The sequence below is a fragment of the Lepisosteus platostomus genome, chromosome 27 (assembly GCF_059453375.1).
Source record: "Lepisosteus platostomus isolate fLepPlt1 chromosome 27, fLepPlt1.hap1, whole genome shotgun sequence".
Lineage (NCBI taxonomy): Eukaryota > Metazoa > Chordata > Actinopteri > Semionotiformes > Lepisosteidae > Lepisosteus > Lepisosteus platostomus.
The window spans coordinates 1,170,370-1,195,314 of NC_142637.1; the positions used below are offsets into that span (position 1 = coordinate 1,170,370).

General features: G+C 39.4%; 1 protein-coding gene across 2 annotated transcripts; it reads left to right on the plus strand.

Moving 5' to 3' along the window:
* The first annotated feature begins 2,282 nt into the window (after nucleotides 1–2,282).
* On the plus strand, nucleotides 2,283–17,771 carry tbxa2r (thromboxane A2 receptor). Of its 2 annotated transcripts, XM_088622485.1 has the most exons (4): nucleotides 2,283–2,570; nucleotides 9,949–10,832; nucleotides 12,973–13,106; nucleotides 14,848–17,771. In XM_088622485.1, exons 2-4 carry the CDS (start codon nucleotides 10,035–10,037, stop codon nucleotides 14,999–15,001), a joined length of 1,086 nt encoding a protein of 361 aa, XP_088478611.1. In that variant the 5' UTR covers nucleotides 2,283–2,570; nucleotides 9,949–10,034; the 3' UTR covers nucleotides 15,002–17,771. The 2 variants fall into 2 exon arrangements, with proteins under 2 accessions (XP_088478611.1, XP_088478612.1); XM_088622486.1 differs by lacking the exon at nucleotides 12,973–13,106 and having other exon boundaries at nucleotides 2,292–2,570.
* The last annotated feature ends 7,174 nt before the right edge of the window (nucleotides 17,772–24,945 follow it).

Here is a 24,945-nt window from a genome sequence, read left to right on the forward strand (position 1 = left end):
AACATTCTGCATGGATTTAGAAGGAGTCCTTTAAAGAATCAAAGATAAAACTCGATGAGATAAAGGCTTAGTATGATATATCTACATTATCAAAGAGTTCTTGATAACAACCCACATGATTCTTAAGATGAGATAAGTGGGAAGACAAAGCAAAGTATGAATCAAGCTTAAAAACTTCACAGATAACTGTGATGCGAGATTTACTTACTACTTACAGTACTATCATCTGTGATAGGGTTTTCTATTCTATCTCATTGGTTTTGACTTATATCACTTCAGCTGCAAAAGATAGCTCATTAAATGCACCTGTTTGTGTATGGTGATTTATCTTTATACTGAAGGCTTGCTGCCAGGAAATACAGAGATTGGAAGTGTTTAATCTAATTCTCCAATTTGGCTTCAGACGTGAAGTGAACAAATATAGTACTAATGTATGTCTAGCTGAATAAGGTCGGTATGTGTTTTTCTCCATTAATTCAGCTTCAAGTGGAGGAATGTTTTGCGTATGGTGTTCAGAAAGCATGTTTAACTGACAGTTATCTCCTTTTATGGACAAAGATTTCTTACATTGTAAGAAACTGCAGTAATAACCTATATTGAAATGCGACTTATTTACTCCTATCATTGTTTTTTTAATTGAAAACAAAACCTAATTCAGACCAGAATAAAACACCCTTCAACAAGGGCCTCTTAAGTATGTACTTTATATTTTAATGTGGTAAATGACTCAAGATGTGAAATAAACGCTGATTTATTAAACTAAGCACTTCAAATGTTCTAGTAGTTCCTAAGAATGTTGGCTAATGTGACCTTCTCAGAATAGCAAACAAAAATGTTTTAGGAAGTTTTATTTTTAAAGCAATGATTTCCTATATTCATAGGAAAAGATGGGAATGACTGTCATTCATTAGCAAAAACAAATTTGTACATGCAAGTTCTCACATGTGAAATGCATTATTTAGCAGGAGCCTTGTGAAATGTGGATGCTGTGGCTCTCCGCAGATTCATCTTTACTTTCACACACTTTCCAATATTCCAAACCACATCTGCTTTTCTTCATTTTTCCCAAAGTCTTGAGTGTCTGCCATTGTCTGAGAGTCCAGCCTGGTGGGTAGACACCTGAACACCTGCTTTTAAGGCCTCATAGAAAAAACGGTAGGATAAACTAGCCTTTAGCAGTGTGCTTGACTAGAGTAAAAAGCAGACAAATGCCTCTTTCTTATTGTTGTAGACAATTAAATATCCACCTGGTCCAAATATACTGTATATCCCTCCAATTTCTAACCACTTGATCCAGTAGAGGGTCATGCGGGGAGCCTGTGCCTATACCAGGCATGCAAAGGGCAAAAGGATAACAGTCCATTGCAGTGCACACACCAGGTCCAGTTTTCCCAGAAGTGAATTAACCTACCAGTCTGCCTTTGGACCGTGGGAGGAAACCAGGAGAAAACCCACACAAACACAGGGAGAACATACAAACTCCACACAAACAGCACCTCAGAAACGCTGAGGGGCAGCAACGCCGACCACTTTACCAACCTGAAGCAAATATCTCAACCTGTGTTATCATCCCAACTATTCTTTTTATAGTTTTTTTTTATCTGCTGGATTAGTTTTGCAGACACCCTTGATACAGGGAAACAGACAACAACAACAACAACAACAATAATAATAATAATGATACACTTTTATAATTATAACCCAAGAGAGACAAAACTTCCCACTAGTCCTGTGGCCTTCACAGAGCAAAGTACCCCCATCTCCCGGCCACTCTCTCCTGACATTCCTCCCCTGCTGATCTTCCATTTAGGAAACAAAAAAATATCCTTTCAAGTTTTCGCATTGCTTTTTGAATCTTTTAGTTCTCTTATTTTTCTGCAGTGCGTTTGTGAAATGATTATGGACTGATTGACTGATAATGTCCCTGTTGGACTCGGGCGTCTGATCTTCATCTCGGTTATTTCGGTCAGCAGACGCTGAGCTGTGTAATATGCGCTTTATCATCTTGCAGTACCACCGGCACTTTGCGCTTCTGCTCAGCGCTTCTGAAGTGTGACATTCATTATGAGAACATAAAAAAATACTGCAAACGAAAAGCAGCAACCCGGCACGATTACCTGGGTATACAGTATATTATGCCTAATTCATGCGAAGGTTGTATCTAGCTGTCTTCATGAAAGAAGGGGTATTAGCTTCAGCTGCATAGCTAGGTGGTTAATTTCCGAACCCACAACTTCCCCCGTTTTGTAAGCGCGTCCTCGCCTTCTGAGCCATGCGAGCCCGGAGGGATCAGAGGAGAGACGCAGAGTAGCTCGATAGCCCGGAGTCAATTTGTGCGGGGTGGACCGCTGACGTATGCAGCTGTAGTCCTGTGTCTTTAAAAGCATGCAAAACAGTTCGGCATTTCAGAGAAACCGTTACGTACACAGTAACTCCCTGTACTTCACAAGGAAAGAGGGCATTTATCGGATGTATAGAAAGTAGGTTTATTTTCCCCTTCAAACGCCTAAACTGAATTTCTTCGTTGCTGCTGGTTGAGTGGATATTCACAGGCTGTTTCGTCTTAGTAGGTAAGATACTTCTTTTTTTAAAAAAAAACTTTTTTTAGTACCATTTGGGACCAAGGGCAGTGTGTCTGTAATATATTGTATGATGTAAAGTACATGCGAAACAATTCTATTGAAAGGAAACACAACAGAATACAGAATTACATCTTAACCTTTAAACTGAGTTAGCTACAGAGGATGTCCAATATGCTTTTATTTCTACTGGTTTGGAGGGAAGAGCAAATAGATTCAAATCTACACAAAATCAGTAAGATTTGTTTTGTTTTAGTTTAAAAATCAATGTACCATTTTCCCATCAAAACTGATGACTGAGTGTTTCATTTTTGTTTGTTCTAAAAACAAAATAGTTTCTTTTGAGATTTTTACTAGTTCATTGAAACTATTTCCTAATGCCTTGGAATGATTGCACTACAGACGATTCCATACATTTTTCACAGGGAATGAGTGCAACATGTCTGGGAGCATGCATGTACTAACTACAAATCGTGAATTACAAGGGTAAAGCCAATTAAATATTGTAAAATGTAAGATGTTTTAGAACTTTGTTAGTGTTTCGGGAAAGATAGAGTCTTTATTATCCTTATTATTTTATGAGATTAGATCCACCCAATGTGTTACTTATGCTGGAATGCGTAATAATAATACATTAAGTAATTAGATTTTGAATAAGGCTATTTGGAATAATATTTTGAAAATTATAGATATTAATTACGTTTACTTTTGCAGCCCGTGTGACAATGATCTGTAAGACCTTAAACTCCCTGGGAAAAATTGCACCTTCAAAAATAGCGTGGACTCTGTCTTCTAGTGGTGTAAACATGGTGTTGAAAACTCAAGATTTAGATCCATCATGGTGTTATAAGAAGGGTGGTTAATTTAAATTACAATTAGAATTAATAAAATCAGTTGCAAACAAGAGAAGGCCATTATAGCTTATTATGTTTTCAGTAGCTTAAGTTATGTCCAGCCATTTCTTGAAGGAAGCAAAGATATCAACATATCAGCAACATAGCTTGTTCCAAACTCAAACAATGCATTGTGGTAGAAATGACTCCTGTTCTCTGCTTTAAATGCACTTCCCTTTGGTTCTCATTTGTGTCCTCTCGTTTATGTTTCAGTGTTCATTCTAATAACATCAGTAGGGTTGGACAAGAGTATCCATATCCATTAACAAGCCTTTGAAGATACTGAGCACTTTAATCAGGTCTTCTCCTAGTCTTCTCTTTTCAGAACTGCAGTTGTTTAGTTTTTTTTTACTTGTTACCGAAGTGTTTAAATGAGCAGGTCTGATTAAGAGTAAAAGTTACTATACTGTAGTTTGAAGGCATATCCTGACTTCCCTGGTTGATTTTATCTCTCAGTTTATCTTCTCAGTTTCAAAATGGAAAATTTAAAGTTCTGTAGTAAATCCCACTTGGAAGGGGATTACTTGTTAAAGAAGAGATTAGTTTCCTTTAACCTCACTTCACAGCAGGAAACCTAATTCAGAAAAACTAATCTGCAGATATCTCCAGGTTAATCAGGCCTTGGGGATACTGTGGTCAATTTATGATATCAGTTTAGTTTCACCCTCTGCTTTTGCTTTCATTCTGTGAATTATACCAGACTTAAATAAATTCAACTCCTTTTTCCCAAAGATCAAAGTTTAGGAATGCAAGCGCAGTTTTCAGTGTAATAATGATTTAATATCTTGTTTTAGAATTTAAATAAAGTCCAGCAGTTTATTCTGTATTGTAATGAAGCATGAATTCTGAGCTTCTTAAACAAAGTGTTCATTGTCTTCCATCTAAGTATATTGGAAATATCCAGATAAATACAAAATACTTCAGTTTTGAGTCTTTCAAAAATTGTCAATAGGAATGAATGTTACATCTGGAGGACACAATGTCAACCAGATCATCCCTACCAGAAAATGTCAGGAAGTACATTTTCTGCTGATTCTTGGCAGGAATTATGAAAATTACAAAAAGATTCTTTCTTTTTTTTTTAATGTCGACACTACATCTGAAAAAACACAAATGCAGCTTTGTTTCTGAAGTTTTGGGTCTTTTGGGTTTCTGAAGTCATCGATGGAGCCTATGGCACATTAGAAAACAGACACCTGGAATCTCAATCAGTCTTTCTGAGTCAAACCAGAGACATTCCCACTGTTTTTATCACGACCGTGCCAATGTAAACATCCTAATTAAGAGTTAAAACAATATCTGCCTGCTACAAAGTCCAGACACTGGTGTTCTTTCTACACTGACATGCTTTGCCTGGGTAACACCCTGCCAGGGAAGAAACCTAGTGTGATATGGGTACTGTACTGTAATTGTTCTTACACCATTTGAGCAGGCTGGCCATAGAAGCTACAGTAGTCCACAATGTCCAGACACAATAACCTAGAAAGGGTATTTAAATCCCACGGCCTCCTGTTGATTCCACTGTATTTTTGTTTCTTCTTATTTATAGTCATGCTCTTCATTAGAGTGGCAACCAGCAAAATCCTTTCTCCTTTAAACCATTCCAACGTTTTTGGATGATGTGTTGTTGTTTTGAGATAGAACCCAGACAGGAAAAAAGATAAACAAAAAACAAAATTAAACTCAAAATTAAAAGAGTTAATTTGTCGCCTTTTGTCTTCAGGGATTTCCAATAGTGAACCATTATACAAAACGCCTAGAATTTCCAATTTACACATGCACTGAAAGATTGAAAAAATATCAGTTTCTATATAAAGCAGTGGAAAATATTGGCAGGGTCAAAATGGGTGTGTTTGAAACTGAAAATTGGAGACACGTTTTTGCCAACGAGTTGTGGTTATTTGGAGCTTCTCTTTCAACTTGATGTTTATATGCACTGTTTCAGAAGACAATGCGAAACAGTAGGATAATCATAGCATAGCATAGCTACCTAAAACCTATTTAAAAACATGACACTACTTCATTGTAAATATGATCTCAGATCTCAAGCAGGGAGATGTATTGTACCCACACCCAGTGCAGCTAAGTGAAAATGTTTTTTTCCTTTTTTGAGGTATAAATGTGTAAAAGTGAAACTAAAAAGGAGAACCATCTAAGAACACTCTCACACTAAGGTCTAACAACATTGCCAGCAACTATCTTTCTGCAATGATTCAAGTGGGGAGCTGGGTCAGAATGCACTGGAGGCGAAAGAACAAGTAAAGGTTAATTATATCCAAAAATGTAGAAAGAATAAGCACTACATGTTGGCTGTTAAGTTGAAAAGAAAAGGGCTCAACAGCTGAAACCTTTTTTTTTTTTGCTTTTCATCATTGAATTGGACTTGGTACCTTACACTGCCAAGTTACAACAATAGTGCCTTCACCTGAGCCTGGATCACTTCACTAGCCAGCTGTTTGCAGGAGTCCCCAGGCAATGGTGCTCAATGGACAGAACACCACCCAGGTTTGGATTAAGGCCAAGGCATTCTTGGCTTTTGGTGAAACAGCAGCTTCCCAAGTGGAGCAGGCATGTAGTGATGTCAGTGACAGACATGCCACTCCTGCACTCAGTACTGAACACACAAGAACATAAGAGCATTGGCCATATCCCGCCACAATCAATGCCTCAGTTGTCATATAAGTGCCGAATATGAATTGTAAGCGAATTTACAATAGTATGAAAATTTCTTCTCTAACTCAATTAAGAGTGAGCTTTGCGGAAGACAGATTGTACAAACTGAGAAAAGAAATTAGACCGGATATTAGGAATAATGGCATAGGATCTTTAATGACCAAGTTGTCCGGACCTAAATTTAATCTACAGCACAGTGTCCCCAGTCACCATTCTGGGGCTTTTGTTTGGAAATTGTGCTCCAGAGAGAAGAGAGCCCATCTACTGGTCTACCAGCACCACTTACAACCCAACATGGTTTAGTTTGTTTTACTACTACACCTTGAACTTCAGACTAGAGGAGAGAGCTGCACAGGAAGAGGGAATAGAGGATTGGGGATGGGGAGTGATGTGAGGGGAGGCTTCTGTGTACTTTAGCCTTAGTGATCTCCAGTACGATGCCAGAGACCATATAATCACACAGCTTTGTACATCTGAGCATTTGGGCAGAACAAATAGAAAGCAGATGATAATAACATATAATAAAAAGAATCTAAAATCTAAAAATATATTTTTGGAAGAAGAAAGTTGGACAAATTTTACATCGCAGCAGAATGTTTTTAAGGTCTCTTAGCACGTGGAGTTGTATCCTGACAATTACTGACATCTGTGAAAACCATCACTACTGGATTCCATTTATCCCATCCACATGTTTGTACTGTTTAGTTCGTATTATTTTCTTCTGTTGTTCAGGCTCCTGCGGTGTTGTGAGTCATCTTCTGTATAGTTAATCCCTTCGGTGTCTGTTTGTTTTGGTAGCATGGTTTTGCTATCAATTAGTCTTATGAATCACTTTTCAAACAAGAAGGAAGTGAATATGCACCAAACTGGTACAAACTTAAAAAGACTTGTTGCCCACTGCAGGCAAAATAAATTAGCACTTAGGTTACTTTAGTGACTACTGCTCCTCCTGTAATGACAGACAAAATATCTCTAAAAACTGTATTATTGTACTTTTTCTGTTCTATTAATAGCTAGTATAATGGTGTTTCAGAATAATTTCATACAACATACAGGGTGAGCATAAACAAATGTTTCCTAAAGGAAAAACTTGCATTTTTTTAACAATCACAGCAAAAACATGTCCTGGTAATCATTGAACATACACACATAGTCTGTAACCTTTTTATGTTCTTATGTTCTGTTTTGTTTTCTGATTCTATACCTGGAATCACAGCATTTTAGCAATGCAAGAAGAAACAGAATGTTTGTTTCCACAGCACACAGTGGAAAGTCCGACACAAGAGAGGTTCGGATGAGAGGGTGTGCTGAAACCGTACAGCCCATTAGTGAGATCACATCTGGAGTCCCACATACTGTAGAGCGCTAGTAGACACTTCATAAAGTGGCTCAAGGAGCAGTAGAGAACCAGCTGGAATGAGCATCGGAACACAGCTCAGAGCTGAAGGAGATGGGCATGAAGACTTGGCAGGACCTTAATCTTAAACATTAGTAAGACTGGGAGGAAATTTAACTGGTCTGCAAAAACCTGGTTCCTCGTAATAACTTCAAAGTCATTGAAGAATAGCACAACTATTTAACTGGAAGCTTGACCATTTCTCACTGAGATCCGAAAATGCTGTGAGTTATTTATTGCATGAAATACATTACTGAGACATAATGGAGGTAGAGATGATGATAGTTTTCAAGTTCCTGTCTGTAGCTGCAATAAATTAAATCACTATCTATGCAAATGATAGGAATAGTTGAATAAATTGAACCATTTGTTCTCTATTTATACATCTTTTGATGGATCTGCAGAGAATCAGGACATACATTGCAATGTGAGCTTCACACTTCACATGTGAGCTCAGCTTAGATTTCAAAGCAATCTCTTCTGTAGACTGTTTGCTGTTGTGCCATAGGTTCAGAGACAGGCCCCTCAAAGACTAGTTATGAAAGTGTAAGCATTTTCACTGACCTTTATTATAGTAACAACTGCAGTCTCCCATGCCAAAATTATAAAGGGAGTTTTACTATCTGTGCACCAAAGAGCTCTTGTCTTAAATATTTACTGTTTTTTCTTTTTCAGTGTAATGTAATAACGGAACACTCCTCATAACTATGCACTGCTTAATTCTGTCTGTTGTTAAAACATTTTTTTCCATAACTCAGATAAGTACAGTAGTTCACCATGTTCATACCTTATCTTGTGGGCCTTAAAAGGCAAAATCAATGGTTCAGCAGCCATGGGTGTGCTGAACAGTTTCCAAATGTGGTGATGAAGGCAAAGTAGGGATTAAAGTGCAAATTCATGGCAGATGGGTCACACAATCATGTCAGGTGAAAACTGACTGAACTTTTTTGACTTACAATTCAGAGCCCAGAATACCTGATGTATTAAGTACAGTATCACTTCAGGTAAAACTCATACAAGCTTATATGAGATAAGGGTATCGTAGACAGCCATCTACAATGGGTGACAGTGAAAATGTTTGAAGAAAACATTACTTTCATTGTTATTCAACAGAAAACTGTTGGTTGTTCAAAAACTTGAAACTTCTTTTAACACCTCTAAAATTACAATACCTTTCACATTGTAAGAAACTGCAAAAACATTGATTTTCAGTTTTCTTTCTCTGTTCAGAAAGTTCTGAAACATATTTGAGCAAATAGTATTTAAGCTGGCTGTGGGCTTCAGAGCATAACAGTGTTGGTGGCTATTTTGAAAATATATTTTTCTTAAGATATTTTCTGGAAAAGTCACCCCCAACAGGGATGGACACGAAATAGTGCTGAATCCATAATACTACAGGATTACATAATAGAAAAATGATAACAGTAGAAACGAATATTTTACATAAATATATCAATCAGATTTTTTCTTTCAAAACCTCTGAGTAGGATAGACAAATTCAGCTGTCTGTAAGAGTGTAGGGAATACCCTTCATATCCTGATCTGAAACAACCATTTCCAGGAATGATTCCAGTATGATTAAATCTGTGTGTGGTGTAGTATGTTTGCTCTGTGTGCTCTTCCCTGCATTCCTGTGAGCAGTGAGTGTAATCAGCAGGGCTGTTTTGAATGTTTTCACTCTGATATTGTAACGGGAGCCAGTCCAGGCTCCTGTGAAGCATAGTTCAGGACCCTATGCAGACAGAATAATCCAAACGTAAGTGGAAAAGGACATCCAGGGAAGGTACAGCAGGATAGTAGGGTAGAGAGACAGGGGACATGACGACGGTGATCTGGCGCTCGGGGGGCGTGGCGACAGCAAACAGGTCCAGACAGTCCAACACGGGAAATCTGGTGTACAGTCCAAAGTCCAAAACAGGATGATCCATCCAAGACAAGACGGGGTTAAAATCCGTAACAGGAACAAGAAGTTAAAAAAAGTAACGAGGCCAGGCGCTCCGACCCCTGTACCTAGACGGTCAGGATGCTGTGAGGAAGCCTATGCCGTCAGGTCTCTCCTGGATCTGCTGGTAGGCGGGCTTCCGGGCGTCCATCTCCCAGTGCTGAGCCAGGAATAGCGACAGCGCCCGGCTTAAATAATGAGACACAAAACAGGAGGCAGGTGCACATAATCAACTAAAATACAAAAGGGTCGGAGCGCCCTGAAGAGGAGGGATCCCGATCGTGACGGATATTTAGGTGCACCAAAAACAAAAGATGACTGCATTAGAAATCCATTTAGGACGAGCAGAATCATGACACCATAGAAATTCTTGAAAACATTTCATGCATTATTTAAATCATCTAAAGTTTACTTAATATAATTATTAATATGCCTGATTAGGAGTCCCTCCTTGTCTTTTTCCAGGTTGAGAAGCTGAGCTTCAGAGAAGCAGAACACTCCCAAGCTGGATTAAGAACTACAGTATTTTTTAAAATTTGTCTCCAGAAATCATGGGAACCTCATCCTCTTCAAACACTTCAGCATTAAGCTTGTGCTTCCAGAAAAACAACCCGCCTTTCAACTACACCTTGCCCATTGCCTCTCAACACTTCTCGACTGTCTTCACCACACTAGGACTGGCCTCCAACCTGTTCGCCTTTGTGGTGCTGGTCAAGTCCTACCAACGGACACAGAGTCGTTCCCGGTCCTCTTTCCTCATCTTTCTAGGTAGCCTGGTAGTGACGGACTTTCTGGGTCTCCTGGTAACTGGATCCATCGTCATCTCTTTCCACACTACCCACTTCAACTGGAAAGAGCTGGACCCAGACTGCCATTTCTGTAACTTCATGGGCATTTCCATGGTCTTCTATGGATTGTGTCCCTTACTTTTGGGGGGGACCATGGCTATAGAACGCTTTATGGGCATCAACCAGCCTTTTTCCCGCCCCACAAACATGTCCAAGAGGCGTGCCATGTCCACTGTGCTCGTGGTGTGGGTGTTCGCTGGCTGTATTGGTCTCCTACCTGTGCTGGGCCTGGGGAGTTACCATATGCAAATTCCTGGGTCCTGGTGTTTCTTCAGCATCACTTCTGAGCCCTGGGACCTGACCTTCTGCCTCATCTTCTCCATGGTGGGGCTGCTGTCCTTGGCAGTTTCCTTCGTCCTGAACACAGTGAGTGTGGTGACGCTCTTCAGGGTGTGCTGCAACCGCGAGTCTGTGCAGCGGCGGAGGGACCATGAGGTGGAGATGATGGTCCAGCTGATATGCATCATGATCATCGCATCTGTCTGCTGGTGTCCCTTGCTGGTGAGTGCTCTCCTGGCACTCTACATCTCGTGCCACAGTCGTACGTGACCGAGGGACCTGTGCAGTGCACTGCAGGGTCACATCACAATAATGTACAAGAAATTTGTAGGAATCTGTGTTGATCATCAGACAAGGAAATCAAAAGCAGGGCCTTTTCAGCTAGATAAATCTGAAATTGTGTATTACCAAATAACCCCAAGATTGTATTAAATAACCCACAAGACAATGCACTTGGATCACTCAAAATGATTTGTGTTTCTGTTTACTTAGATCAGGGGTCTTCATTCCTTGTCTTCGGGAGCTTCAGTTCAGTTAGTCTCATACTGTAGGTCACCTGTGTTTAGAGACAGACTTTAAACACCTGTAAGCTATTGATGAATCAAGCAAAAACTGTTAGATGAAAAGAAATTTAGGATTTTAATCCTAAATGATACATGTCACTTTTATGATAAAATTACATTTGACTTTCCTAAAAAGATCATGTTACTAAGAGTGTTAATATAGAAAAAAAAACACGTCATCCGTTCATATGAGTCAGCAAAGAGATACAAACTCACTGACTTAAGGAACAAATCAAGTTAAATAAATGAGAAAATATTTTATTAAGGTTTCAATTTAGTAACAGAGAATACAAATGAGTATATATACAGGTTGTCCAGGATCAGGTCTAATAATGCTTCTTATTCTTACTCTTATTCTATCTTATTACAACATTACCTGTAATATACATTTAAGGAGATCTTCAGAGTTTAATTTACAAATGCAGAGAATGGTATTCTCCTTTCTCCAAAGCTTTTCTTTTCTAATGAATATATAGATTTAATTAACAATGGAAAGCATTTTATTCAGTAAAAGTTTAAGTTTAGCTGAAGGGAAAATTTTAACATTGGAATATTGTGGTATACTGATGAAATATCGTGTTCCTCTCAGAAGAAAAAATATATATTCGGTATTTTCAGCAAATTAGCAAAAATAATCTGTAGAATAAAAAGACGTTGTTTTCTTAATAATTTTCTGTTCACTCACGTGGCTGAGGAAGTGACAGTGCTGGCCTGTCACATCCCCCTCACTTGCAAGGAATGAAGCAGGGTAGATGGTTCAGAAAATACATAATGCTCAGAAATGAGCTTAGGCTTAGCAAACGAGACTTTTTTTGCACTCTAAGAAGAAAATGAGGGAGACAGTAACCCCCCCCCCCCCCTTTCTTTACAGTTTCAGTTTTTTAGTATTTCAAAAATGTTTGCCAGCAAGACAGAGGCCTGTTTGGATATTCCGGAATGTCCTGGAAGTCATAGCTCTTTAGATTTCCTTACTGCAGAGTGGAGCTGCCTAGCTCTCCCTCTCTCAGACCACTTTCCTCTGCTCCTGCAGCAGATGTGCCAGCGTGTGTCCTCCTTTGATATCCCTGTGGTTGCGGTTATCTTGCTCTTCACATGCACACAGGCCATGACAGGAAGCCCTTTATTTGTTTCATGCTTTCTTTCTTCCTCCCAATCTATGTGCAGCATGAGATGACAGTTCCACACTCCCTACATGCCATGATGTTCATCGGTTCAAACCTGTCTAGAACATTTGTGTTTTTTGTTGGTAAATATGTTACAGAAAAACAACAAAGGAATACGGGAAAGAACACAGAGAAGGACAATCACAATGATATCGGGCCAGAAATGTACTGTAATGTAAAATAAAATTATTTTTTCTCCATAAATAAGACTCCGATGAGATCTGACCAGAGATTTAAAAATCCAGAAAATAAACTGGCAAGATCAAGCCTGCAGACAGACACATTTCCTGTAAACTTGCAAAAGAGCCAGTCATTATCCTATGTACAACTAATCTCGGCACAAAAATAGAAGAATATCCTTCTTTACACAAAGCCTTGTGGGTGTGTGGAATCAGATGCTGACTCTAGCAGTTGTTGGGGGTTACTTTACATCCATGTTAATTACTCTGTTATTAGGGAAAGGTCTGGATACTCTCACAGGTGTCTGTAGTGAATAATACAAACTCAGTGTCCTAATGACTGCCAAACTAAAAACACAACTGTCCTATTCCATGGCAATTCTGGTCCTTCACAATGCCTTTTTTTATCATAGCAGACTGCAGGTTCTCTCTAACCCTCTTTGCTTCTCCTACACAGATCTTCATTGCACAGAATGCAATGTCAGGCCTTCTGGTAGACCACATATCCCTTTTAATGTATGTGCGGTTTGCCACCTGGAATCAGATCCTTGACCCCTGGATTTACATCCTTTTTCGGGAGTCCTATCTCAGGCGAGTAAAGTCCCAGATGACCACTGCAGCTCTGGCCATCACTTTCGAAAGGAGAAGCTTTGGTAGCAGTGCCCTTGGTCTTGAATCATTACCTGCCCTGCTCTCATCTTAATAAGTACTGGATAGTGCCCCATCATAAAGTCATCTGCCTTGGCTTCATTCATCAGTCTTCTCAGCATGTTTAACCTTGGCTGCATCATTAGGCTGTCACGTTTGCATTATAGATTACACAACCGCAAAATTATTCGCATATTCATCCCTAAATCCAACCCTCATGATTTACAAAATACCAGCCATCTTGCTCTTCATTGCTTAACAGTCTTTTGGAATAAGGTCATATTGAGTAGCACATCTGAATACCCATCATTGCTTCCATATCCTGTCTTTTGTCAAAATGCCACATTATCATTCCATCTTTCTAATTAAAATGTTTTGTGAGCGCTTCTGTCTCTATTTTGAAGAGTGCTACTACTGAGAGATACCTCTGCTTTTCTTCCGGGGGCTGAATTAGTCTTCTTTAAGTGCCACAGTGGAAGTAACATTTTGAGCACTATGAACACCGTTTTGTATTTCCGTGCTCAGTACTGTCTGTGTATATTTCAGCTAGCTCTATGAAAGCATAACACACGCTGCAGTAACTTACAGTCTAAAAGTTATTTGGGTGGTAGCTGACAAGAGGTTAGCTATTCAAAACCTGAATCCTCAATTTGAGGACATCTATGTTAAGATAAGTTACAGTAAATGTAAGCAAAAGCTAATTAGAAAAAAAATGTAAACATGTCGACTGCCTAAGTATTTAGACCAGTGAACTCCATATCTGGTGGAAGCACCTTTGGCATCAATTTCAGCAACAAATCTTCTAGAGTAAGTCTCTATCGGCTTTGCACACTGGCCTGATGCAATGCTGGCCCATTTTCTTTGGCAGAATTTCTCTAGCTCTCTCAAGTTGCTTATGGGTAGCAGTTTTCAAGTCTTTCCACAGGGCAACGAAAGGACATTTGGTCATCTTGACAAGCTTTCTATTTCCTGTTGATGAGATGCAGAATTATAACATGATGCTGCCATGGTGTCACCGCCATGCTTGACAGTATCACTGTATCACTTGCAGCATCACTAAGGTGTTTGTTGCAAACCCTGTGTATGATTTAAGATGCTTGTTTTCACTTCAAGCCTCCTTTCTTACATGACAGGAAAAGTTTATACCCATAGATATATCTATAGATCTCTGCCACTGAACTCTTTCAATGTTCACTGCTGTCGTAATGGTGATATCCCAAACCTTGTCCAGGTTATGAGTTATTTATGAGTTGTTTTGAAGGCTCCTGGGTCTTCATGGTTGAAAACATCCATCCATTTCCTTTTCTTGCAACCAATAATTTAGCAAATTTACTTCTTCCATGCAAAAGAATCATCAAATATTAATGGGTCTTACTGTAATGCAGCAAAATAAGAGGATCATGGATGCAAATTTTACAAGAGTGCATTGTGAACGAAAACAGGAGATACTGTATTACATTGAGCCTAGGCCTGCAAGGCAGCAATGCTAACTGCATTGTCACTGTACTGTACTATGGTTCAATCATGGTTTCACACCTTACACAGATGGGTGTATTTATTCTGAATCATGAAAACCCATTACAGAATGGCGTTCGTAACAAAGCCGCATCAATATACAAGTAATAAGTCAGATATCTCACCTTTTCTCTGATACTAACCTGCTTTAACCTTCTCCCCCCCATAGGTGTTTATTGCGCAAAAAGTGCTGTCAAACACCCCCCTCAACATCTCACGCCTGCTGCTCTGGATCCGCTTTGCCACTTGGAACCAGATACTTGACCCCTGGGTCTACATTCTTTTCAGGAGGGCTGTCCTGCGGAGGGTCTACCCCAAATTGAACAGGTCTCGGGCCTCCATCATGACTTTGTATCCCAGTTTCACCACTACACTCACAAAAATAACTCGGACATCCGTGGACAATTGATATGAACTAATTGATTTGAACTACAAAACGCAGGAAGAAAGGAGCTCTGTGAAATTAATAAGGGGTACAGTAAGAATGAGTTGTTCTTGTCAATTATACCTCCAGTCTTTGCCACCTTGCTTTGCAGTTGGTCAGTAGCCAGTTGGTATCAGTGTTACAGATGGCTGCAACTTATATGATGTAATGCATTCGTTCATAAATACCTTAATGATACTAATATATATATATATGCTTATGTGGCATCTATATCAAGCACATCCCCACCTTCAAAGTGTTTGAAGCTTCGGAGATCATGCCTCTGGATGAATCACTGCTCCATTGCTTTGTGTTCAGCAGAGGGCTTATATAGAGCTTTGTCACACTGCTGGCAGGGCCACATGTGAAGAGATACCATGCAGCTGGGAAGGACTTAATTTTTCTGACATGCAACATGATGAAAAATAGATGTACAGCATGATGTCTTTTTCTGGGGGGTGCAGGGCTGGGACTTTTAGGAATTTACTATAGCACCATGAATCTCCAATGAGTATTATGAATACCACTTCATTATTACATATAACATTTTTCCCACTGCTCCACATAACTTTAGAGAGCGTGTTTCAGAAAACATAAGATTGTACGTGTCTACGTTTTGCAACAGATGTTTAACATGCCTGTCATTTTTTTCCATTAATAAATTCTTTACATTTTTACATTAAAAAGGTTTGACGTTTATCGCTGTAAGTTTTCAAAGCATCTTCTCTCCTGCACTGTTTTGCAATTTAGCGGGATTTTGCGTACCTTTCTTCTGTGCTTTTTATCACAGGAATGCTAAAGAGAAAAAAGAATTATAGTACCATATAGTGGGTAACTACAGTGGAGAATTTAATTTAACTAGATTGGTGATAAAGAAGTGGGTATAGGATATAACATCCATGAGAGAGTGAGAGGTGGCTTTAAGAGAAAGCCAGCTATTAAGTAGAACAGCCAGTGCAAAATGAAGCACACCAGAGCTAATTTGAATAATTGATATTCAGAGAGAGTGAGATTACACATGAGGGAGAAGAGCAAATAGGATAGTAGTTCAGGTGGGGAGCTGCGTCAGCATGCGTAGGCTGCAAAGGAACAAGTAATAGGTTTATTCCATGCTGAAAAAAAGAAGAAAGAGAACACAACGTTTCGGCCGTGGAGCCTTCTTCAGGTGTGTCTGTTTGGAACTGGCCACTCCCCCTGGACTGATGGCAAGTTGTTTAAGAACATCCAGGAGGAAAAGGGTTTTAGTTCCTGTTAAGGCTCCAGCATGAAAGGGGGTTGTGTTTGCTAGAGGGGAAGCCTTCATAGCAATGGATAGAGCTGGCTTACAGGCTTGTAGAACTCAATGAGTTAAGGAGGCCACAGAAACTATTGTTAGACTATACTTAGGGCTATACTTATCACAGGTTTTGGACAGGTGGATTGTAGTGGGAACTTTGTTCACTAGGCTCAATGAAGTTGAAAGGCTTTGCTGGGAGATATTACTGTCTACAGGAGTAGTGAAGTGCCTGGCAAGGTAGCAGTGTATTGTCTCCCCATAGCTCAAAGTGAAAGGAGTCTAGACTGCACAGTTGGAGTTATGAGTACTCTCTGGCTAGATTATCAGCAGACAAGTCTATGGCCTCTGAGCGGGGGTGGAAACCTGGCGGCTGCTGCTGTCAGGGGTGTGAGTGGTTGCTACTGGGGACAGAGATGCATCCCTGGCCAGACAGGATCAGCTGGTCTACTTAGGAATGAAAAGAGTGAGATGTTGTTTGGGAAGAGTATGCACTTGGGAAAGATTGGGTTGAATTAGGTTAACCTTATTATATTAGTGACATGTGACAAAGGTATTGAAGTGATAAGGGAACATGGTCAGGTAGAATGCTGATTAGTGAAGACCTGGTGTTAAGGAAAGATCTGAAAGAAGAACAAAGGCTGCCTTTTCCCTGAGAGGGGGACTAATGAAGCATCTAGGAGCCTGAAGGGGTTTCAGCTGCTGGATACTGGATAGTTAAAATATGGAACTTTAAGGTGACATGCTGAGTGGGCTGTTATCATCGTCACAATCCTGTTTACATCTAAAGGGTAATTTGTGATCAGCCATTCATAAGAACTTCGTATTGTTAGGTGGTGCTTAAATTTAAGTAAAATGGGCAAGTTGAAGGAAAATCTGCCACTGCTTGTGGCATCACTGTTTCAATCTGCTACTTAATACCACAAATCGGCTCTTACTGCACTCCAGAGGTGGACCTTTCTGGTTACACAACATGGGTGGCCCTCAACATCAATTTTGCTTTTATTGCTTGACCTCTGCACCGCTGCAAGTCTGTGAGAACAGGAGGCCCGCAAGCCTATCAAGGATGGAGAAAAAGGGTGAATATTGCTCAGAATGGCAACACAGTAGCGGGGATACCCTAGCAGATGGAAAATAGTACATGAACATTCACTGCACAAGTGGTATGGCATTTTTTTAAATTCAAATGTTGTGTACAGCTGTCTAAAGTGTTTTTACACTGCTTTTCATTAGGCATTGTCAGTGATCCAGATAGTTATTATAAGAATGTAAAATGCCATGCAGCATAGTCTAAATATGACCATGAACTGTATGTGTTGAGACATTTTCTTGTAGAGTTGCACCCTTTTATTTCCATAAATGCCAGCCGAGGGTGATTAAAGGAGTTATTTCTGGATCAATGGCTTTTTTCCCTTCTGTCTTCATATGATACAGTACAGAACAATTCCCAAAACAAAAAGGCAGGAGTTCTGACATTTTGTTTCCAAACCTACTGTATATGGCTTGCCTTTATGTATATCTTTAAAGCTTTATTTACTTTGATAAATGCTTCTGTAACATTTTAAAGGTGTCATACCTAGATTAGGAGGGGAGTAATTTATTTGTCTTTGTTCTTTTAAGGTTTGAGGAAATTGCTTGTACTTTATTTGACGTTAAGAGGATATCCTGCAAATACTGGACTGGGAATAAAATGGAGGAAAGCAGTGAAGTTAACATCCTTTTTAAGATTATGTAGTAGCTTCCGAAATGAATTATAAAGTTTGTTAGATTACCAGTGTTTACGTTCTGATTACAATAACGTCTTCCTTCAATGTATCTTGACTGTGAGACCTGTCGCTTCACCCTGGACTGCAATGGAGAAGGATTACACTTCAGCTGTGGTAGAGAACTGCCCAATTCTGATGGGATTGAAGTACTGAAATAGACCTGCTAAAACAGCCTGATTGAAGAACAGCTGCAGAGAGACATTTGTTGCTTTTGTTTTCCCTTTTTGGACAATATAAAGGGTGTTATGGTGCTATTTGTCTTGCAAATCCTGATGTGCATGGTCATTTTTTTCCCTGTGGATTGGAACAAGGTCATTTAGTCCATCTTGCTCATCATAGTTTCTGCTAATCTGAAGATCCAAGAATCACAATAAGACATTTTTCCTGTTTTCTGCCATGATTGTTTGCAAATTTTTGCCCCAGTTCTCATGATGCAGATATAAACATCTAACAGTCTGTTATGAGAAAGTGGCAAGAGAGTCTGTGGCAACTTGGGGTCTCTAGTGAAAGAACTAGGGTACAAGGGGGGATAACACACCGGATGGCCAGTCCATGGCAGGGCTCACTCAAACACAGAGGGACAAATTAGAGACACTAACTAACCCTGCCAGCACCTTCTGGACAGTAGCCAGAGCGTGTGAAGGATGTGACCCCAGAAAGAGCATGGAGCAGACAATCACCACGCCACTTTGGTGGCCTGTTCAATCTGTGCTTTATTGTAGTAGTGCAGGAGACCCATCGATTATGTAGATATCATCACCTGATGCAAGGCCTGTTCAGGCTCCTGAGAGGGTCTACAAACATTAAGCGTCTTCCAACCTTACACGGATAAAATATGTGCCTGGATTATCAGTGTTTGGATTCACTGATTGTGATTCAAAAACATGCAGTATTTGATTCACCTTCACTCTGTCCAACAACATAAACACATCAATATACACCATGCACATTTTCTCAAGTGCATCTCGTCTCATGTGCATCTCTTTCTCTACTTCATGATTCTGCAATATTATGAACACATACTGTACTAAAAAAGCAGAATTTACATGTCTTTGTTTTACAAAGAAAATGAGTTATTGAGGTTTTTTCCCAATCCCTGGGACAATAAGCCTAATCAAGTCCAAGCAGCTATAAAAATGTCTTCAGTACAAGAAATACTTCTAATGATTAAGTGTATCCTATGTATAAACAGGAGATCTTGGCATAGTGTACAGTCCTGTACTTTATTCTAAACTGTACAGCATCAGTGGGATATTAGTGAGATTATTGTGTGAAAGGGAAACAAGCAGGATACATATGGACCGATGCAGAAAAAAGATTCCCTTTGTATTTGAAAACCAATTCCTATTTAGTAGAGCCTGTCATTTCTGTTTAGTAATAACAGGATGAACATGTATATAACATACTTTATTTCAATGTAAAACCTTTGGTTTTCATTTTGATTAACATCTGAGACCACCCACTACCCACCAACAATGGGACTACAGAGAAATAGAACCAGATGAGCTCAATGTGTCTCTGTTATCCCCACCTTTGTTTTCTTTGGAAACCAGGGGCTTCAGGAGCTAAATTCCACACGGGGCTGTCTGGACTCAGGCCGATTGTTCCAGCATCCTCCCTCCAATTAATGGGCTAATTCCACCAAGTCCAGGATATTTAAGCTTTTCTCGGCCACTGATCTGGTGCTCTATCATTGAGATTCCTTCAGACCTATGTAGTGCACTCAAGTATACTAACCTGCGTCTGAGAAGGATACTCAACCTTAATCATACCCAAAACATCCCCTGTCCGTACTAAAACTGCTATGCCTGAGCGTAACCAGTTGCTTTCACAAACACCAGACCAGTAGTACAGTTCTTCTCTCAGCCCGTAAAATTGCCACAATCTACAAGAAATTGGACGATTTTGTATTTTAACATTTAGAATTTCTAATGATATTGAGCTTGAAGGAGCAGATACTGGTGAGTGTTTAGGTTTGTAGGCAAAGTAGGGAAAAATACAAGGGCAAACAGAATATTAGGTTATATGTAGTCTATTAAGCTTTGTGTATGTTGTGTAGAATGTAAATCAAGGGATGCAAAAATTATACAAGGCAGTTAGAAAATCCCATTTAGAATATTGTGTACAATTATGGTCATTTGTGCTCTGGAATCAGTCCGGAAAAGAGTTACCAAATACTTTCCCAGACTTAAAGGAATGTGAAATATGTTTAATCCTGGGCAATGAAGACTGCCCAAGATTAAACATATTTCATATTCAAGCATTCAAAATCCTCAGGGGCACAGACTAGGTCAACCCAGTGAAAACCCAGTCAGTATTTTTCATTACAAGCCTTTCATGTAATAAGACTAGCAACTAAGAGGTCTAGCTGTAACTAATGTGGATCCAAACCCCTTTTATTTATGAGCATTCCTCCCATTCATATTCTAACAACTTATCAGGTACTGGGTCCCCAGAGCCTATCCCAGCGAGTAAAGGCTGAAAGATGCGTTACACCCTGGATGGAACTCGAGTCCTTGGCAGGTCACACACACAAACACAGATACACAAACTCACACCAGGGCTGCTTTTCCTTTAAGCTATTAAACCTATCAGTACTGTAAGTCATTGGACTGTGGGAGGAAACCAGAGCACCCAGAGGAAGCCCATATGAACCCAAGACGAACATACAAATTCCAAGGAGAACATACAAATTCCAAGGAGATAGCACGTCAGGAATTGAAGCCATGGCCTCAACACTGCAAGACAGCAAATCTAACCATTGCACTTACATGCCACCCACAATGAGCATTCCTTCTACTCCAAAATCACAACTGTGGTTCACATAAATGTAATAATATTCCCTGATTCACACACATCTGTAAAGGCCAGTTTATAAGGAGGCTGCTGTAAATGAGTGTAACTTTTTTTAATAGCAATGTAAGAACACAAAGAAACAATTCAAAATCAAGTGCCTTGTACAGTCAGGTCTTCACAAGATTCAAGTTCATAGAGTAAAAACACACTAGATTAGTGTCTTTCATGAGCTAAATATATGACCTGATCCAACAGCATCTACCAGAAAAGAATTAGTCGGTCAGTTACTGCAAACAGATCTTCACATTATTTTATTCTTGTGGGAAAGGGTCAGGAAACTACCATACAGCAGCATACAAAGCACAATCCCATCTTCTGTCACCCCCCTGTCTCCAAAACCCTTCTCCCTATCTGTCATCACTGCACAGGTGGAGACTCCCCCCTCCCCTGACCTCGGAGGACCCCGTAATTCCCCATCAGACAGCAGTATCGAGGGGTGGGGTCAAGAAGCTTTGACGTCGTCTGCTCCTGCTATCCAGCCCCACTCGTAAACCGCAACGAAGTTGGTGGTATTTTTATTAACATTCTTCAGAGTCTACACATGAATGCCCTACACTACACCATCTTGAGGTTATTAAGTTCCTTACGGAGAACCCAGTTGAGTCCAGAAATGTTCAAATGTTTCCTGTTTGTTTGTTTTTGCACTAAGAAAATGCTGGGAGAAATGGGCTGACAATCTCAAAAAGACCCCAAGCTAAAATACACTTCATTTTTAAAGAATCTTAATTGATTTATTTTAAAAAAGAGGACTTGCTATTTTTGGTCTCTTCCAGTATTAAAAGCGTTTTCCATCTTTGATCCCTCTTTGACTTCAAAGAGACAAACAACAAATTGGACATAACATTTACAAACTGTCTTTTGGACATTTGTAAATGTTATGAAAATATTGAAGTAGATTTGGGAAAAAGTAAAAACAGTAGTGTGTTCAAAGAGTTTAGAACTAAAGACTTTGTTTTCTATAATATTAACATATACTGTTTTATTTTTTCTTAAATGTTTTGGTCTGCTGATATTTTTTGGACTGTGTTCATTTTTGGTCATTTTTCTGTTCAGCAGTGTCTTCCAGCAGTAACAGTGATGATGCAAGCTGAGACTTTGGTCATTACCTCCTTCTGGAGAGCGAACCGGACACACCTGATGGCCCAATTTGGATTGATTGGTTCCTTATGGTAATTGGACATTCCACACAATTAGCCATCAGGTATATTAATAGCCAGGTGAGGGTAGGCTAGAGCTTTGTGTCTGAGCCCTGCAGTTCAGGGAGACAGTGGTAGTTTGGACTGTAGTAGGTTTAAAGCATGTATGATTCCTGTGCTGTCCTATCAACAGGTAGCCATACAGTATCAGTAAAGGTTTGAAGGGTTTGTGAATGTTAATGAAATAGGTGCAAGGATTTTGTTTTTGATTTAATTGAAGCAAGATGGTTCCAAAGGGAATTTTAGCATATTCACTATGGAATGTATTCCTGGAATTAGTCCTAAAAGTCCAGAGTCTCTGTGGGGTGTTCATTGTTGATTGTAGTGGATTATGTATAAGGCTAAGTCTTGAAACCAGTTGAGTGCCAGGGATACAGTGCGACAAAAGAGCGCATGTGCTAATATCTTGGAGAGACAAACTGAACTTTGGGCTCTGCAGGCTTCTCCACAAGGGGACTGCTGGTACACCACAGAGACCTGGAGGGGTTTTGGACACCAGATATAGTGACAGACCACTCACATGTGTACATGAGATCAGATTATTTGCAGAGATGAGGCTACGTTTTGTGGTTCGGAGGATTGTCTTCACCACAGTATCTTAATAAATTGACAATCCAAAACTCAAAATTAACATTCCAACATAAAAATATTGCAGGCTACCTATCATGAGAATGTGGTGAAGTGGCAACACTAAGCAATACATGTTCAATAGTGAAACCTGCTGTGTGGAGTTTGTATGTTCACACTGTGGCTGTGTGGGATTTCAGAGTGTTCCAGTTTCCTCCCAGCTCTAAAGAGTTAGGTTGTGGTGTTTAAACCTTCCCCATGTGTGTGTGTGCCCTGCAATGGACTGGCCTCCACTCCAGTTGCATTAATGCCTTGCCCACTACACTCTCCTGATGCTTCAGGCTGATCTGATCCTTTGCATGAATATTTGGTAGATGTTATTAAATGCAAAGAAGGGGGATCCACTGTCATTTGTTTTTCATCTCCAAAGAAACTGTTTATTTTGAATCGCCTTCAATGTAGTTGAAGTCGTAGTGAAGGAAGAATGCTTGCCTGGCTTGAAATTGTGTTGCAGAGCAGCGCATGACGTTAATGTGTCATGATGTTTTCCAGAATACAGCAACCATGGCAGCCTTGAAAGCAGGCACTGATTGTTTTGTGCTAAAGTAAACAGCATGACAGATTTAAAAGTTTTTTTTTTGTGGAGTTCTTGTTTATGGTGCGTGATCAATGTTTTTAGCAATATAACATCTGAAATGAGTGTTTCTTCAGTCAGAACATATTTACTATAAAAAATAATTCCTGAACGTACAGTAGATCAATGTAAATGCTGAAAAATAGTTTTTGTTTCTCCTCTACCTAAGTGATTGATAGAAATTTAATGATGCCCTGCTTGAATTTACAGACTTCAAATATTTTCATTCATATTCAGTAATTACAATATATGAATTCATACTTGATTAACGCAGGTACTATTATTTCATGTGCCTTAAAATTGACATGAATTGTGTATGGCGATAGTGTGGCAGGTCTGGGGTAAAAAAGAAACTATTGTTGGAACTCCTGTAACTCCATTCATTCCAGTAATTCAGGCAGTATCCATGGACTCCAGACCCCTTCCTTGAGCAGATAGATGATGAGGCCCTTCTTTCAAATTCTTTCTTACCCAGGCTGACAGTTCATGAAATGCTAGGCTGGATAGAAGTCACTCAGTGACATGAGAATAATAATCACAGTCAGGTCACTCTCTTTCATTTCTGTGCTTTTTCTCATTCATTTATTAAAGAATGACTATTGCCTTTCCATGTTTTTCTAAATAACCTATTATTTTACAAGAAAACATTTAAGAACAAAGTTGCCATTTCAATGATGACTTGGACGGCAACCATTTCCAGGAAAATTACTAGAACAATTTGAGTGAAGTAACATTCAAAAGCACAGCAGCCGTTTCCCACTGAAGTAAGAAATATAATTTGTCCTAAACCATCAATCCCACTTTGCAAAGCTAAAGCAATAACTGTAACTTGGACATTCTGTTCTGTTTGCAATGTTGTAGGATCAGGTCAGTTTTTTTGTAATAAACAACAAAGCAAGCAGACCACAGCACAATAAATACAAATACTTGTGGATAACCATTTGTATACAATTTGATAATTACAAAATGCAAAGGAAGCAAGTTTGGGGAAGTCCTGGGGGTATCAATTTGACAAACAGCATGAAAAAAAAGACTTGTATCTAAGTATGACACAGTGCAATTGCAAATTTTAATCATGCAGAGGCTGGTGGAAAGACCTTTTCCAGGTCAGTTACAAGACAAACAGGGGAAAAAAATATCATTCCTCTCAAAAAGAGAATTTTCCCAAGCATTTGCATCTAACATGTTATGGTGACCCTGTTAGAAAACACCAAATTACCATCCAAAAGATTTAAAACTTCTGATCGCATTTTGTGTTAAATCTGAACATTATCCTTATTTGCTTTTGTCTTCCTTATATTGACCACAGCCCAGAGATAACAAAGACTTTGTTTTTCTCCAAGAGCAATATACAGTACCTCACACACATTGTGAGTGTAAATGGAAGACTGAACTGTGGAACTGTGGGATGTTTCTGTCAGGTGATCCCAGACCTTTAGGTTGAGAGAAAAGGCAAAACACTTACCTCTGTGGCTGTATATGACTTACAGCATTGTTAGTTTTCTTTAATTTCCAGTACAACCTTCCTGCTGATTTTTAGTGGTGAATCAT

Excerpts from the sequence above, each read along its gene's own strand:
- tbxa2r (XM_088622485.1), top strand. The coding sequence starts at position 10,035 with ATGGGAACCTCATCCTCTTCAAACACTTCAGCATTAAGCTTGTGCTTC. Across the intron at positions 10,833-12,972 it reads TCTGCTGGTGTCCCTTGCTG|ATCTTCATTGCACAGAATGC; the intron begins GTGAGTGCTCTC and ends TCTCCTACACAG. Across the intron at positions 13,107-14,847 it reads TTTCGGGAGTCCTATCTCAG|GTGTTTATTGCGCAAAAAGT; the intron begins GCGAGTAAAGTC and ends TCCCCCCCATAG.